A 17,805-nucleotide genomic window follows, 5' to 3' on the forward strand; every position below is an offset into this window, starting at 1 on the left:
TGCCATGGCTGTTGCAGCTCTGCAGCCCTTTGCAGGTGCTGTGTGGGAATGATGGCACAGGGCAGGAGGCACAAAGCACCCAGGTGTCTCTGGAGATGGCTGTGCCCATCCCACACAGCCTGGCCTCTCCTGAGCTTCTCCCTGCCAGAGATTCCTTCCCTGCCTGACTGAATCCTGCAGCAATCAGCTGCTGGAGGCAGGGGGTGGTGGCACAGCTCTACCTGTGCCTGTGCCTTCCTTCCACCCTGTGCCAGGGGCAGCCTGCTCTTCTCCCTGGCCTGGGAGAGTGGGGTCAGCGTGCAGCTGTTGGGAAAAACTATCTCCAGCTATTTGGCAGTGTGGGAGGGCTGGCACGAGGATGTCCTGGGATCTGTGGATCTGAGACCCACTCCTCAGACTGTGAGCCCTTTGGAAGCTTCTCAAATAAATGTCATTAAATAACCCATTTTTCCTGTGGCCCAGCCACCAACAATTTCTTTCTTTCACCTAAAAAATGTAAAAAAGAAGAACACCATACAGTCAAAATGTAGTTTTGCCAGCTTTTATTTTAGTCCTGTTAACAAATATATTTAATGCAAAAGCAAACCAGGAACCCTATAATTACCATACTCTCTGGATATAGAATCCAGCAGAAGATCTGACATAGTTAGGTATCAAAGAAAGCAAAATTACTTTTTTTATATCCTGAAAAAAGACATTCTACTTCAGGCAGGAAAAACTATAAAAAACCCTACCAGCCTATCCAGGAATCCAGTAAGCCAAAGGAGAACAGCAGGAGTTCTGGTCCCATAGAATTATCTCTGTGCTGCTGATCTGTGACGGGGGCCAGGAGCTGCTCATCTGCAATGGTGACGTGTGAGGGACACTGTCAGTCCTCACCTCCATCCCTGTGCCCCAGGCTCAGCCCTGGGGCACCTCTGAGGGCAGGGACAGCTGCCTGGGGCTCCCAGCTCAGGGCTGCACTCCAGGCCAGATGCAAGAAGCCCTGGGCCATGTCTACATCCATGGATAACCTCCAGCCCTGGGATGACCCTCTTTGTGTGTGTAATCCCTTTGGAATTGCACTGTGCAGACAAAACAGCTCAAAACTCCTCCCTGGGGAAAGCTTCAGCTGAGCTCCCTTTACATTTTCACACTCAGGAAATCTAGAGGGGGTAAATGTTCAAGGAAAAAACTTCTGTTAAAAACAACAACAGCAAAAGATAATGGAAAAAGCTCAGAATCCAAGTGATTGTTTTCCAGGCAATCAGCTGAGCTCAAGCGTGCAAGGAAAGACTGGCCAGGAGTGCTGGGGCCAGGCCGACAGTGGCCCCGCTCCTGCTGCCACACTGCGTGGCTAAGGACAATAGGGACAACAGGGCCAAGCCAGGAGGGCCACAGTTATACAATATCGAGTCTCTCAGGCCTTGCAAAAATGTAACCTTATCGATAGAGAATGAGAAGCAGAGCAATTACGTGAGTTTTCTGTGACCCTGCAGAAGGATTTGTTTCCCTTTGATCTCCCTACAGATGCGTGCCATTCCCAGCCTCATAAAACATGGATTTACGAGCAGGTTCACCCCAGTGCAGCCCTCCCAACAGCTTCCAACCATGGCACATTGTCACTCAGACAGTGGAGCAAAAGATTCCAGAGGGGTTTCTTTGCTCTCTCTGTTTATGCACCAAAACCAAACCATGGATAAAAATTGTAGAATTTATGAAAGCAACAGTATTTAACAAGAGTCTTCCTACTTCATGTGGGTATGAGGAGGAAGAATTCATAACACAAGCCTATCTTTACCTCCTTCCTGAATGATCTGACCAATGGCTGCTTGATTTTGTTGTTTCAGAAAACATTCTCTCTTACATTCCATTAATTTCTCGAAGTCCTGCCACATTTTCATTTGCTTCATATTGGCCCCGTGACTTTCCCGTACAACTTTCTGTTTCTCTCGTAGTTTCTGTTAAAAATACAAAAATATCAGATTTCTGCAACAGCTCTACACCACAAAAGTTGCTCACATAAGTAGCTTGGAATGACAGAGATTTTTATTTGCTATGAAAATATTGTTTTTTTCACACTGATAACACTCCCTGCAAGTGCTAAAGGCACTAACACCTGGGACTTAGATCTTTGTATAGATTGACAACTATTTCCATGGTTTTTAACTGTCTAGTCTTGTCTACTTGAGAACTTATGCTAAATATCTGACATCACTTCCATGCAGAGCTCTTGCAGTGTCAAGGTACAACCTGCAGTGGATTCATGCCATGATACTCTAACACAAAATCAATGTTTTACAATTAAACCCCCTCCTGATTATTAAGAGAGGCAGCCCAGACCTGTAAAAATCACTCAGACTGACTAAGAAAAGGAAATTAATAAAAGCTGTTTGGTGTGACTTGCTAAGCCCAGCCTCGTCCCTGCTGATCTGAGCTTCAGACAAGATTAAAACTGGACAACTGCTTTTGTCTGACGCCGCTGATCCCCTGGCCTTTAGCAGCAGTGATAAGGGTGACAGGCTCAGAATTTATTGTCTTCAACAGGTTGCTTTATATACAACAGAAAATCTGAGCTGGCACAGTTCGTTATGCCCCTGTTTCAGGGTCTTATCCAAATGGTTTTCAGGGAATGTGCTGTCACATTGAGCTGTTTGCCTATCCCTTACAGAAGCTCATGCTATTCCCTGCAGGAAATCAAGCCCTGTGGAGGGAGCAGGATCCTTTTCCAGGGTATTAATTACCAATGCCAGCAGTGATGGAATTTTCTTTGTAGGCTGCACAATGCTTTTTATAAAAGACTGACCACGGCCCCACAAAAATACAAACTCTACAATGGCTGTGCAAGGCAAAAGCCTCATTCTTACCTTCCCAAGGTTTTCTTGCTCAAGGATCATTCGTGTATACTGTTCTCTAAAGGAAACATAAAATGATTTTATCATGATTTGGTTTATGTAACAGGACAAAATGATGATGCAAGCATGGAAAATGATGGAAGTATTGGGAGGTTCACAAATGAGACAGAAGAGGAAACCTTTTGGTCATTGGACAAAATGAATCTTTGATATGAAGGATCAGATCTCCTTGTCTCAGCTGTGCAGCTGGGAAAAGTGATACTGGCTAAGGTCTCTTATATTTTTGAAGCAGGCATGATCACTGCTCCTTCCAGCTTGAGGGCAAGAGTGAGACCATGCAGATGAGATCCTGATCCTTTTTGTAATTAATTTATCCTGGTGACATCCCGAGGGCAGCCACAGGCTCACTCGTACAGGTGTCAGAATTTACAGACCCACAGCCCATAACTGCTGTGAATGCAGCGTTGGAGTGAGTGGGAAAGTCCAGGAAGGAGGGGGAATGGCATTTCAGCCCAGGCCTGACAAGGCCACCGAGTGCAGTGGCAATGCTGCACGTTCCTCTCCCAGAAAACAGCCCTCACATTTCGGGGCCTAAGTACAGGCTGAGAAGTGTTAATGCTGACATTCAGCATGGAAAGCCCTGGCTGGCCACCTCTGTCTGCACCAGGTGGCCTCATCACTCTGCCATACCCAGAGCTGACACGACCCCTGACAGTAAAATATGCAAAACACAACAGCACCGTCCACAGACAGCACAGGGACTTATCTTTAGCTTTTCTGAAATGTGACAATAGAAAAAAAAACCCCTGTGCACTGAGCCACTTGGAAAAAAAACATCAATTATATTTTGTGTGTAATTACTACATTTTTCTGGTGTGAGAGTCATCTAGCGGAATTCGAAATAACCCAGCTCATTTAAAAAGCTTTCCAAAGTGCTCAGGGTAGACGACCTCCAAGTACAGAAATCCTCATTTCCAGAAAGAAATGTCAGCCTTCACGATGCCAGAGCCTGGAGGTTTCCTGGAGTGTGAGAGCAGCTGTGTGGACCCAAAGCACTGTGTTCCCTTATTCCTTCCCTTTCTCCCAAGTACTCCAGGACTTTGACTGGAGCACTTGGGCCTGGGGCCAGCTGGTCCTGCCTCCACAGGAATGGAGATGGATCACTTTAGGATCTCTTGCTCTTGGACAATTCCAGCCAGAACAGAGCAGAGCTGTGCTGAGGCTGCTCCAGGTGCTGTGCTGTCACACTGATCCCAGCAATCCTCACCCGTCTGGAGGTGAGGCTGAAGCTGCTTCCTTGCCCTGGCACACAGCACGTGTTCTCACACATTTGGCCTCCAGAACACCCTCTTTTTTTTTAAAGTAGAGTTTTCAAAGTAACCATCAGAAGATTTTATGTCTTTCCTAGTAAGTTTTTCTTTACTATTTATAATGATGGCTGGAAAGAATGTAACTTAATAACTTTGTTAAAACCCCACAACTTTTTATTTTTAGAAAAGAAAATTAACTTTTCACATTCCTAACAAGTGACTCCACGGAACAGAGAGTTTATATTCAATAAAGAGGGTCTGAATTAAGACATTTTTTGTTCAATACGTTGTTAGGAAAGTGCAATTCTATTTATGGTTCATTTTTACTCTGTTTACATTCCAGCACTTGCTGAAAAACACGTTCAGGTTCTAAAGGGATGTCTGGAGAAAAATGTCATCGTCTCATTTTATATTTTGCTAAGATCTCTCTACTGAACGTTGCTGTAACTCATTGAAATGAGACAGCTCTGTGACCTCTTAGCAAGGTCAGGACTGTGGCTGGTCCCTGTGGGAGGATAATTTCCACAGTGAGGAAGGGAAATGGGGACAGCACAGAGGGGTAACAGCCTGCTCACATTCCCTCCCCATACCTGGGATTGCATGGCTGGGCTCGTGCTCCATCCCAGCACTGGGCTCTGATGGCTGCTCTGTGTGAATCCCCACATCCTGGATGTCCAGTTCCCAAGGATTTGAGCTGGAGTGAACCAACCTGACCCTACTGCCTCAGCTCCTCATCCTCATGAATAATCACATCATCACTAAGGTTTTATCTGCTCAGCCTTCTGCTTAATTGTGCTGTTTCATCTTTCCTTCATTAGATAAATGTTTATTTCTTACAGCTTTTCATTATTTTGTGAGATGAGCAAGAGCCTTTTCTCTCCTCGTCCTTCTCCCTCCACAATGTTTGTAGTTTTGATTCTTTGCTTACTCTTACTTTCCTACACTCTTTACTACACAGTGTTTGAACACTCCCATGCCTCACATCCTTGCAGAAAGTCTCTGTGATGGATGTTACTCTGCTCCTTCCCTTCCTGGTGATCTCTGCCTCCTGTTCTAGACCATGGAGATGCAGCTCCACTGGTACCAGTGCAAGGGGCTTCAGGAAAGGGTCTGATGGATTCTCCTGAGAGAATCCCTGGAGTTTTCTCACTGTCTGACACATTTCCCTATCAACGGCCATAAAACTGAGCAAACATGACTTTTAAAACTGTTTTGATAAATGTTTTTATGACTGGGAAATACTGTGGTGGGAAAGCAAAGACCACCTTGTAAAACTACTGACACCAACTGGATTATTTTGTTGACAACAAGGATCTAAGATTCACTTTTCTGGAAAACAGAATTTCTATTTCATGCAATATTCTGAAACTTTGAAAAGCTAATTATGAAGAATAAGCCCTGGGTATTTTGACACTTCTACCAACTGGAAATTATAAATGTTTTGGATTTTGCTGATGCTTAATTTTGAAACAGTTTGTTGACTGTTGCCTGAATTTTGTTTCAGCTTTTATGTTGTATTAGAAGATTGAACATACACAAAAATTTCAACAAGATACTTTCACAAAAATATTTAGTTAAGTTCCACTTAGTTAAGTGTAAAAAATCTCTACAACATGGTAACATTTAGACTTCTTAGCACAGATAATGAATCCGAAATATCTCATTCTCAGAAAACATTCCCATCTTTGGCAGGAAAAATTTCTATTTAAAATAGAAAACTACACCAAAAATAATCAGCAGCTCAATTTATAGCATTTCCTGTTTCTCTTGCTGCCAGTCAAAGGCAAGGGGTCCTGAAAAGAGTCATGGGATGAAGGAAGTGGCTTTTTACTGGAGTCAGTGAAACTGAGGGTAAGGACGGAGGTTCATGGGATGGTTCTGCACCATCCTCAGAGTGTGGGGCTGCCAGTTAAAGCCTGTCCTGGGCTCAGAATCTCCAGTGGGAAGGGCAAATCTGGTATGTCGGACAGAACTTGTATGTCCACAGCAGTATAGGCTGGAATCCGAGATGCTTATTTTTAGATTATTATAGCGTTTCTAAATTTATCAGGTGAACTCCTCCGGCCCAAATGCCAATGAGAAAATTCCTGACTTCAGCCTCAGTTTGTGAATCTCCTTCAAGTCACCCTAAGGGGAGAGAATCCTGCCAAGGGGAGAGAGTCCTGCCCCGCTCACCGAACCGCCCTGCGCCGCTCCTGCGGGTCTGGGGACACGTAGGCCTTCATTTCCTCCTTGGCACGCTGCAGCTGGATCTCCAGGCTCTGTGAAGAAATGTATCATTTCAATACATATATGGGTGTGTATATTATAATTGCCACTGCATTTCCCAGTGAACAGTTTGTGCTCTCACCCTTTTCATGCAGTTAATGTAACGGTAGTTGCTCTCTTCCTGGGCACACTCCTCAAGAAGCCCTTTCACTTCCTGTGGGAAAAGAGTAAGATTCCAAAGCACATGGTGACTGCAAGCTCCCAGGAGATGCCCTCTGTTGCCATGTAAACCGTGAGAGTTTACAATAGTAATAGCAACAATAACAATAATAATAATAATAATAATCCTGAACTGATAATTTCTCAAATGTTTATAAAATTTGGGCTTCTCACAAGTCTCTTTTAGGGTGAAAGACAACGGAGTGGTTTGCGATTTGCAGTTTCAGTCACAGTCAGAGATGCAAAATGGCTGTTAACAGGTTTTTATTAATGCCTGACTTGTAACAGACACTTCAGCAGTGCTGCCAGGACTCCTGCTCCTCAGCACATCTGAAGTGCCAGGCACAGCTGTGAACAATCATTTCCTGGAACACATCTGCAAAGTGCATGTTAGAAGCTACAGACATGCCAATAGTACGTTAATCACCAATCAATAATTATATGGAGGAGTCTGGACATAGTGGGTTGCTCCCAACTCTAAATGGTCCATTCCCAAAAAGCCTCATGATCCCAAAGGAATTCCTGTACACATTCCAGGCTGCACAGCATTTGCAATTCCAGAGCTCTGTCACTGTGTGATTTCCAGACCATCAGCTGGAAAACTGAATTCTACAGTTCAACTCGTGTCCAGCTCAGTCAGTGGGTGTGATTGTCACCACGTGGTAGAAAATGACTGAGTTGTCTGCCAAGAAAAAAGCCTTGATTGCTGTTGTAAAATAGTTCCTTTAGAAGGTCCATGTCATACCAGGCCCATCTGCTATGAAGGACCCTACAAAGGAACTTTTAGAGCAGGAGAATAACTGTCTATACATCCACCCACACTTTAAACTCCCTGTTTACCTTGCAGTATATTCTTCTGAGGGCAAGGTCTAGAGAAACCAAGCCCAGTCAAAATTCACAGGAGTGATGGAGTGAGACAAAACAGGGATACAAGACAGTCCCACTTAATGAACTCTCCTCTCTACCAGTTTCAGTCATTAATTATCCACTGAATTTGTTGCTAATGCAGTGAAACTGCTAACTGCATATAAAGATTTGTCTTGATCAATTAATCTTTATTTTATGGTCAAACGCTTCCCCAACAGACACTGTCCAGGGCAGCAGCACTTCTGGCAGACTCACGTCCTTGCTGATCCAGGATGGATGAAGCATCCTGAGTCCATGTGCTGCTGCTCAGGACCTGTGTGACTGCAGCCACCCCACACAGCAGCTTCAGGCACCACCTGTGAGTCACACTGACTCGCTGACTGCATTTGTACTTTCCTCATCTGAGGGAGGGCAGGGAAGCACTGCAGCCCAGCATTAACCCACGGCAGGATCCAGCCCCACCTCACCTGCTCCAGCGCCGAGCGATTGGTCTCCAGCCCGGCCGCACAACTGTCATACTGGATTTTCTTCTCATCACATTCTTGAGTTAACTCCTTGGTGAAAAGGGCAAAAGGGCACATCAATGAAATCTTCCTTTGGCTGGCATGTGACACTCAGGCCCCTCACACACCAGCCCCAGCTGCTGCAGTGTGACCCTCGCTGGCACATGGCTGTGGTTACACAGGGAAGCCACCAACCCCCCAAATTCTGGGATCAGAGAGAAGGAAATTCCCTCTGTTCCCTGCTAGGCTAACAAGGCTGTGTTTGCAAGAAGAACGAACAAATAATTATAAAAATAGACATTAGCAAAGGATCAATATAAGTGCTCCCTGTGAAAAGCCAGATTTCCACTTGTGCACAATCAACCTCTTTGCTGGATTCCATCTGCTGACACTTTGAATGGAACTATTAAAAGTAGGTTTTCTGGAAATTTCACTGATGGATAAAATGCATCAGTTTATTTAATTCCATGGTAATGAGACAACTTATGGCAGCTATACACCCAAAAGACTTTTTGTTCCCCAGCTCTCTATAAAATTTTGAGAACAAATGGACAAATTTGTCAGTACCACAGACTAAAGCAGGAATTAGATCAATGTAGCTAACGTTTTGGATGAGAATTTATCTGCAATCCACTCAAAAAGACAGCGTTGGTTGGGACCACCAGTGCTGAAATACAGAAATAGCTTTGCAACTAATATGAAACTAACTTTGCTTTGGGTTTGAACTATGACTTTTCACATTTTCCCCTGATGTAGTATTTTTTTAAATTGCTATAAAGGACTGAATTCTGTGCCTGCACTGTCAGCTTTTACAAATCCCAACCTTTAGCACGTTGCTTGCTGCAAACACTGTTGACACATTCTGCTATTTCCAGCTTTCCCTCAGAGTTGATCATGTCCTTGTAGAGCACTTCAGAGATCTGCAAATTGGATTTGTTTGTGGGTTTGACTGGGTTTACACAGAAAGAGAGGAGTGTTTCTACAAACCTGGCAGTTCTGACGCAGCTGCCTCAGCTCTTTGATGACAGGAGCAAGGCTTGCCTTCTTCTCTGCCACCAAGGCATTCAGTTTCTTCACCTGAGAAAGGGACAAAATAATATTCATTAACTCTATAACCCTAAATGGTCCTTTATGTAATTAGGAATGTGAAAAGAAAGGGAAGTAAACCAAAATACAGAGAGAAAAAATGTGTGAAGAAACCTTAATTATGCAACTGAAGTTCAGGCCTAATTAAGAAAGGGGAAAAGCCCATCTGGCAGTGGGGTCATTCCCACAAATGAGGCAAATTCTGCTTCCATTGTTCCAGCTGAGGACATCCCAAAAAAGTCCAGGGCACTGCCCTTGTGCCAGACACCAAAGAGCTGAAGGAGTAGGGCAGATGAAGGGGATGCACAGAGGGGGCTCAGAGAAAGGAAGAAATCCTAAAGAAAACAAATACACTTGCATAGGTTAAATAAAGCTTGAAAATGCTAAAATTGAGTCACTTCGATATATTTAGACTGAAAATTCAAATTGCATCCACCTTTCTGTTTGAGAGTAATTCTATTTTAGTTACACCATTGTATTTAAAAGTGTCCTAATGAGTTAAAAAGATGCTATTTTGCTTTTTGCTCTCTTATAATATTTTTAAATTAGAAATTCAAGTTCTTTCTTGCCTCTATGGCTATGTGGGCAGGTAAATTAAAACATGACAGTTTTAAGGGCAATTGACAATCAGGCTATAAAGAAAAAGACAGGTATTTAGCTCTTTAAGCATATTAAGTATCTTTTCAACAAATGCTTAACTTCAGTGATTTACAAACATTTCAGAAAAAGCCTCCATTACAGATTCAAACCATTTGTCTTTTTCAAATAATGTGTCAAATAAGAACAAATATGAAACCACTTCAGAAATTACAAAAAAAAAGGTTAAAAAATCAAAGACAAGAATATTTGATATCCCTAAATTAAAGGAAAATTCTAAACCCAAACAAAAACATTAAATTGGATTTTATATCCTGAGGAACCAGATACTCAAACTGAGGAAATGCAGTAGTTTAAGACAAAAATCACCATTTCAGACATGTTATCTAATGTCTGGCCTTTCACTTCATCCATTTCACTCTTCACTGCAGAGACTCTTTCCAGCTCCTCCTGGGTGTAGCTGTATCCAGAGATTCCTTTCTTCTCCTCAATTGCTTGCTGCAGACACAAACAATAAATGCTGGATGTGAGTCCATTAACCAAGAAACAGCAAATTCCTTTGTGGAGCCAAATATTGTGAAGAAGTGAAAAGGGTAAGTACTGTAATTAATTTATTTTATTAATCAATTTATTATAATTAATCTAGCTTTCAGAAAAGTAGATTTTATCTCGTGCCTGAACAGCAGAACAGTAAAAACCCTCTGTAAATACAATATTTGGTCATCCAATGCTCAGTGAAGTGAACAGAGAGTTTCCACAGAGCAAAGTGGGCTGGAAGTCAGCCTCTGAAGAAGTTCCATGTGTAAAATCTGTCTGCTTGATCAGAAGATGCAGCAAATTATTTTGTAAAGTATTTTGGTAACAAGAATACAGGGATTGGAAGAAAATACCACAGAGTGTTCCTGCATTTGGGATGCTTACAGTTATCCAGAGCAGAAATCCTTCTGGCTTAGGGAAGATTTATCCAGTTTTAAATCTTAACACATTTTCTTCTAAATATTGTGGGGTTAGAATGTTTCCTTCTTGCCTGCTCTTTCTTTAAATACTACTCCTATATATTTTACAGCAGTAACTTGGATCCTATTTGCTGCTGGTCACTCTCTAAGCCCTCACTACATCTATGAATACCAAAAAGTAATGTAAGCATCCAGCCTTGCCCTAAGCAGCATTTGGACAGATTTACCATCGACTTTAAAAAGCAGGGTCAGGCCCCTCAGTCTCAAAAGAAGCTGCAGACCAGTCCTGATGGACACAAAGTACAGCAGCCTCAGAGTCAACAGCCAAAAATACCTTTTCTACCCCAAAGGCTCCTTCAGCGAGGGCAGCAGGAGCTGGGGGAGACAGAACAGAATAATCCCAGCAGCATCCCTGGGATGCTGGGGCTGTGCCCAGGGCAGGGAGGGCCGGGGGAGCAGCACAAGCTCTCAGTTACCAGCTGCTGCTGGGTGGCCTCGTGGCGCTGCCGCAGGAGCTCCTCCGTCCTCTGCAGGATCCCGCACTCCGCCGTGATTTCGGCTATTTCCTGCCGCTTCTTTTTGTAAAACGTGTTCTTGCTCCGCAGCTTGCTCACGTACTGCTTGAACTGGGGAGAGAGAGCAGAGCTCACTTCACTTCCAGCAAAGCAGGGCCTTACCACAGCGGAAATGTAATGATCCTCTTGGTCCTGCACATCCAGAATGCAGTGGTTAGAACAGAGGGCTGGAATTCAGGATTCCCAGGCTCTATTTATTTTCAGCTCTGCATTCGTTCACTGAGGGAGATCAAGGAAAGCAGCTCCTCTGCTTTCTGTCCCAGCTCACTCATTTGCAGGCCTGAGATCACTCCCTTCTGCTCGCCACCATTTGACAGCTGGAAAAGTAAATACTCCTTGCAAAACGTTATGGGAGTCATGGATAATAAAAACTTAATGCAACAGTAATTTGCACTTGTAAGAGAGCCCCAGCCCTGCAGACCAAAACATGGCAATAGACAGCAGCAAAATTGGAAGGGAAGAGGACATGGGAAAAGATTTTTTTTCTTTTTAATGTTCTCAGTAGTTAAAACTTGTTGTTCTCTTTCCTTGACTCCTGCAGACCTGGATGATATTGCTGGCTAAGTTTAAAAAACACAGGAAAATTAAAGCAGAGTCCTTGCAGAGAAACAGAGAAATGCAGTATTTGTTTAACTCAAAATCTAAAGCAATGGAGAATTTATATTTTTATTAAAGACTGAGTAAAATAATAAAAATCCTTACAGTCCAACAGCCTTAGCTAACTTTACACCTGGACCTGTGTGTGTTCAATTTGTAACACAAGCACCAGGGTTGAAACAACCAGGTAAGATTTTTCTGTGCTTTTATATTTTCCATTTGTTGTGCAGTCTCAGCTCTTATTCTTGGATTTTACATGAGAGCTACAAGGTAAATGCCAGTCACAGCTCAAAAAATGCATTCAGATCCAGAGATGGAAAGCAAAATTTATGAGAGTAAATGATGTAAGAACAGGCTTCAGAATGCTCCTGGATGAGGAGGCGTTCAGTGTGTGCAGGGAGCACAGACCAGGCAGGAAAATTAATCCCACTCCCACTGATACAGATTTGAAATTCAAACATAAAATAACTTAAATTTCAAAATTTACAATAATTTTTTCTTTTTGTGAAATTATCCCTCTCCCTTCTACAGAATAAACCCAAACCCCTAATGTGACCAAAGGCTAAGAACCCCCAGAGTAACTGTATGTTCTATAAAAAGTGTCCTGGGCAAACTGCCCACAATGAAATCAACCCTGTTCATCTGCCATCCTGTGCAATATCTAGGCCAAAGCTGCCTCTCTCTTGCTACGCTCCAGAACTATTTTTAAAGCCAAAAGCTATAAACGTTTTTGGTGAAAGAACAAACCCACAAATTACTCAATGTGCTCTATGCAGATTGGCCTCTGTGAGGCTTTGGGATAACATCCTACATCCTGCTACTACCCAGGACAAGGATACACAAGGTCACCTGAGCCCCTGGCACACTCTCTGCTACATTACTGGCACATTTAATACCGTAGCACCAAATTCATTCCTTTTCATAGCAAATTCAATCACATCCTTTTCATTAATACAAAAGATTTTTTTATCTTCTTTAATTGCTTTGACAATACCAAGTTTTCTGTGATTTCCAAGTGATAACAAAAGTATAAATACAATCTCTCCAACCAGCTGAAGAAAATCTAAGGCAAGCACAGCCATCTGTCTTGATCCTTGGGACATTTCATTTGACCAGTGGAATATAATAAAGAATGAGGTAAAGGATTAAACTTAATATGTGACCACACAGAGCTATCAAATCTGAAGGATCTTCTGTCAGTGCATCCCAGGATGAAAAGCAAACTACAATTCTCTTCACTTTTAAGGTCTTGAAAATAGCTCAAGTGGGAGGTAGGGTATTTGCATATTCAATTTTCAAAGCATAATGTATTTTACAATGGAAGTCAAAGGATCTTGTTGATTAACGAACCAATTCCACCACTGTTCTATTATTAGCTGATTAACTTAGAACTATATAATACAAATTTCATCCCAAATGAACCAGAAGTTGCTCACAGTGACAACTGAAATCTGTTCCTTTTAAGAGGTGGATACACAACCTCTGGCTCTTTAAAGCAAACAACCTTTCACACAGCTTTTATTGCAGCAAACAAGGTAAAACAGATATAAACAACAGTAAAAAAGTGATAATCTGTGTCGAAAATCAACTAATAATTTGGTAAAATGTTCAAAAGACCTGATTTACTCCAAGGACAGCAAAGATTAGCCTCTCAAAATCTCACTGACTGAAGGCTCCTTTGGATCCATGGCCAAGCTCTGAGCTGGAGCTCTTAGATTTGACTCTACTTAAATTAGCATCTTGTAGGGATCTTCCAGCAAAATTAGGCTTCTTCAGCCTAAAAGCTGAGAGTCATTCCACAGGTTTCCAAAAAATAAAAGAACTATAAAATACCAATGTTTTCATCTGTGTGAGCATTGCTCCTGAGGCTTTATACACCTCATGTGTACATGAGAAATCAAAGCCACAAAACACTACATTTTGCTGTGGTGAAAGGTCTTTTCAATAACTGGATAGTTCACAGAGAAATAACATTGTTGGGCCACATCACTTTCAAGTGAAGTAACCAAAGGAATCCACTCCTGAGCAGCAGCATTTTCCCCCAGACCAAGGCAACTGCTCCCTGTGTCCAAACTCAGCAGGCTCGTCCTGGAATGCCCATGGATCTGCCTGTGCAGTGATGCTCCAGTCAAGGCCATGGCCACCAGTAGCTTTTCCTTCTCAAGCAGTTGAACACAAGCAGTTATTTCAGCTTCTGAGATTAAATGACTGGATGAGAACCAAGTGCTGGCACTAAGGGAGCAGTGGAAGCAAACCAGCCTGGAGCCCGTGGCAGCCCAGTCAGAGCCCCTGGAGACACAAAAACCATCCAAGGGAAAGCAAGCAAAGATTCTGCCTTTTCACTTGGCTATTTTTATGGGTGACTGCAACATAACAAGCATGGAATGCAGATTATGGAACACAGTGAATGAAAACAGGACTTTGATTTCCCATATAACACAGGTGTGCACCATCCCTGGGCAGATTTCCTGGATTATGCTCCATTTTTATTGGAAGAATCCAGCAATGCACCTACTTTATGCTTCTCCATGTATTAGGCTCTGGAAGAGGTTGGTACCACCAGATTCAGTCTCTCCACACTTAGTGAAGGAATTACCATAGCAATTCTAAATAAAAATCCAGTCAGGGCTGTAGAAATGGCTTCTCCAGAGCCTGGCAGGTTATCCCCCTCCAAGAAGGGACATCAGCCTGGTGACCTCCGTGGTCAGAACTAGGACCAGAGCCCAGCTCCCCTTTGCAGACTTGGCTTTTCACTACAAGCTCCTCACCTCATCTCCCTTAACCTCACCTTTGCCCCAGGAAACATTTTCACAAGGTTTCTTATTCCAAGATTATCATTAAAGGAGAAAATGGATAAAGCTTGTTTTCTCCAAAGAACAAACTCCAGATAAATTGCTCACTTTAGAGTCAAATATTTTAAAATAGTATTTTCTGGATTAATGCAGCAATTTGATTGTGTTATTGTAATCACAATGTTCTTCGTGCAAAAATATTACAGAAAATAAATTATTAATTGCAAAAAAAGTGGTTTTCTATGAAACACATTACAAGGTTCCAAATAAAAAAATTTGGTTAAGAAAATTATTTGCAGGAGCACAATAACTGCAGAAAATCTTAGCTGATTATATCTATTTTCATTAATAACTGAGAAACAGATGTTTTAATTTCTAACTAGACTAATTAATGGGATACAGACTGTCCAAAGTATTAAAATTCAGTTAGGAAAAATTCCTGAACATAACAGGTTGTCCATATTTTTTCCTAAGAGGCTCTAAATTCAAGCTAGTACAGCCAGTGTTGGACAGAGTTAATAACTCAGACATAGAAGGATGAGCTTCTAAAAGATAAGAGCAGCAGAACCTCAGTCTAATAAAATGACAGTATCCTACATCCTGCTCATGGCACAGCTCAGCCAGGAAATCTCTTCCTTAGCATTTTCCAGGAGTGCTTGCTTCTGGTCAGGCAAGAAGTATTAAGGCAGCCATTACTAGTACTTTGAATCAATCCAAATATTTATAATGAAAACCCATTTTCAGTGCTCAGGGAAGACGCACAGGTCAATGAGATCCAGGATTTATCCATGGCAGGGGGTGCTGAGGGAGTGCTCAGCTCTGGGAGATTTCCCTGAATCTCTGCATAGGTTTGGTTCGGGTGGCAGGGAACTCCCCACAGCAAAAATCTGGCAGATTCAGGCGGATCAACAGTTTTTGAGGAAAGGGGCAAGATGTTTGGTTTGAGGTTGCTTTCTCTATTTGCAAATAGAAATATTTGTCTTGTTTTCCCAGAGGCAAGTAGGCATGGATGAGCATTTGTATGGAAAAAAAGATCAAACTCCTTAAGTAAATGCATGTGCAAACCTCACACACCTGTGAACAAAGTGAGGCTCTCCCATGCCCTGTTCTCAAAACCAGATTAATTCCCATCCTGCAGCTCAGCCCAGCTCTGAGACAACTCTGAATCCTTGGGAAACTCAGTGTTCTTGGGCCCTGTGCTGAACTCTGGAAAGTACAATGGGTTGTGTAAAGGGCTAAAAATATCCCAGCTTTACCTAGGATCACTTGTAACTGAACCATCCAGCATTCCAAGTGTCAACATGTGATTCCCTAATTTTCAGGATCTGACAGCTGCAGTGAGGAGCTGCCAACTGTGCCCCCTGCTCACTGCACTTTGATTGAAGTACTTAAAAAGACTTCCTAACTCCCAAAGACAATTTATTCCTTCTTTTTTGTGTTTGATGTAAATGAATTGGTTATTCCCTGCTGTTTCTCCTGAGTTCTGTCCAGGTGTACAACCTCTCAAACCCAGCGGAATGCTTTTCATGGCTGTGGAAGAAAGCAAAACACCAGCACGTAAAAACCTAAGCCAGGCCTGACTTTTTGGTGAATGAAGGGCTAAAACCACCTCAACTGGAGAGCCAAATGCTGCTTTGGGAGCACGAGTTAGGAAGGTGCTGATTCTTCTATTGCCAAGTCTTGAGAGTGCCATGGGATGTAATAGGATAGAGCAAAGTGAGACAAAGCAAAGATTAGAAATGCTGGGTATAGGAGAAAAACCATGCTTTGATTTAACTGTAGCACTTTGATAGGATTAAAAAATCCATTTAAATTTAAGACAGCAAAGCTATTTGTTAAAACACCCTCTTTCTGCCTTTTTAAAAATGGAGGAACTAAATGTCAAACGTGTCACTGGAAGAGGAAAGTGTAAGGAAGCTCTTGGCTGTCAGTGTGAAGGTTGGATGGACAAACTCCTCCTGTCCCCATGAACTGCAGCACTGACTCACCACCACATTAATCAACACTTCCTTTGCTATTGCCTCAAAGCTGGAGCACTGAACCAGAAAATACAAATCCTAAAGCAGAACATACCAGAAACAAACCTGCAGCGGGAGGTTGGCTGGCAGTGAGGAACCCAGACTTTCACTGGGGAGGGAGAACCTGCTCATGCCACTTTTGCTTCATCACCTCTTCCCTGCCAGCCCTGTCTCATCTCAGCCCTGGCTCCTCACACCCCCACTCCGAGGCAGGACTGGCTCTGTGCATTTGCCATGGACTTGGAGGAAATGCAGAATCTACAGCACCAAGGCCTTGTGCAGCAATTCTGGCAGCAGACATTTACAAAGAATTAAACATCACTCACTGTCTCCGCCTTCCAGATGAGGAAACCATGACCTTTGAAACAGAAGTGACCAAAAACCATCAAGAATTCAAATCCTTTCCTAGTCTTTAGGCACAGGAAACACCCTTTTTACTGCTTTGCACGGGTGCCTGTGAGTACCACTGCATTTCACCTAAGGAAGTAATAAACATGAACAGGACATGGATTTATATATTGACTTCCTTGCCAATACACATTTCCTTGCAGAAAATATTTTACAAACCAGGAAATGCTTCTTATGAAAAGACAAACACTTCTGATTTTAAGCCAGTGGTTTTTTCCAAATTGCTCATTTATCCTTCTCTGTGCAAAAAGAAGACTTGAAAATATTTTAAAAATCAAAAGCAGGACATATTTGAACGAAAGGAATGCAGATCATGTCCAAAACATATCTTGTCCTTTTTCTGTCTTGAGCCACTTCCTTGTGTCAGACAGTTAACCTGAGTTTTTCAAACTAAGCCTTTTACAATGTTATGAGGTTTCCTTCCTACCCAGTTCTCCTCAAATTTCTATGGATCAGTTTCTTGTCTCCTGAACAATAGGCACAATTATTTCTTACCTTACAGTGCTTGTGCAGATAATGTAAAACATATGCTGCTGTCTTGGTAATACACTCTTGTTGATTAATTAAACATTTCTTTCCATCACATGTCATAAAACACAAATTGTCAGCTTTCTGCTTTCATTTTTGCTTAAAAACTTGTCAAAGACTCCAGCAATGTGCCCAATGGAGCTGAAAACCTTGGAGTGGAGAGAAATCTAATGCAGTGGGTTCCTTATTATTGCTACCTCGGGAAAGGGTACAGTGTGTGATGGGAAGAGAAACCAACATCTTCATTCTCCACATCTCTGTGCCATTATTCCTACCTGAACTCCTCATCCACACTTTCAGACTCCTT

The 17,805-nt window shown here is 42.5% G+C and overlaps 1 protein-coding gene across 4 annotated transcripts in view; it reads right to left on the reverse strand.

Annotated features, from left to right (window-relative positions):
• Positions 1 to 527: 527 nt before the first annotated feature.
• Positions 528 to 17,805, reverse strand: part of IFT81 (intraflagellar transport 81) — a 37,418-nt gene continuing 20,140 nt past the window's right edge. For 3 of the 4 annotated variants that reach the window (XM_068208439.1, XM_068208442.1, XM_068208441.1), the window contains 8 exons: positions 11,057 to 11,206; positions 9,994 to 10,122; positions 8,929 to 9,018; positions 7,906 to 7,992; positions 6,495 to 6,566; positions 6,320 to 6,405; positions 2,847 to 2,892; positions 528 to 1,940 (listed from right to left, as the gene is read on the reverse strand). In XM_068208439.1, the coding sequence (XP_068064540.1) occupies positions 1,758 to 1,940; positions 2,847 to 2,892; positions 6,320 to 6,405; positions 6,495 to 6,566; positions 7,906 to 7,992; positions 8,929 to 9,018; positions 9,994 to 10,122; positions 11,057 to 11,206 (843 nt within the window). In that variant the 3' untranslated portion in view covers positions 528 to 1,757. Of the gene's footprint in view, positions 1,941 to 2,846; positions 2,893 to 6,319; positions 6,406 to 6,494; positions 6,567 to 6,717; positions 6,948 to 7,905; positions 7,993 to 8,928; positions 9,019 to 9,993; positions 10,123 to 11,056; positions 11,207 to 17,805 lie in introns of those variants that run through there. The other variant, XM_068208440.1, reaches the window with a different exon arrangement.

The sequence above is a fragment of the Anomalospiza imberbis genome, chromosome 18 (genome assembly GCF_031753505.1).
Source record: "Anomalospiza imberbis isolate Cuckoo-Finch-1a 21T00152 chromosome 18, ASM3175350v1, whole genome shotgun sequence".
Lineage (NCBI taxonomy): Eukaryota > Metazoa > Chordata > Aves > Passeriformes > Viduidae > Anomalospiza > Anomalospiza imberbis.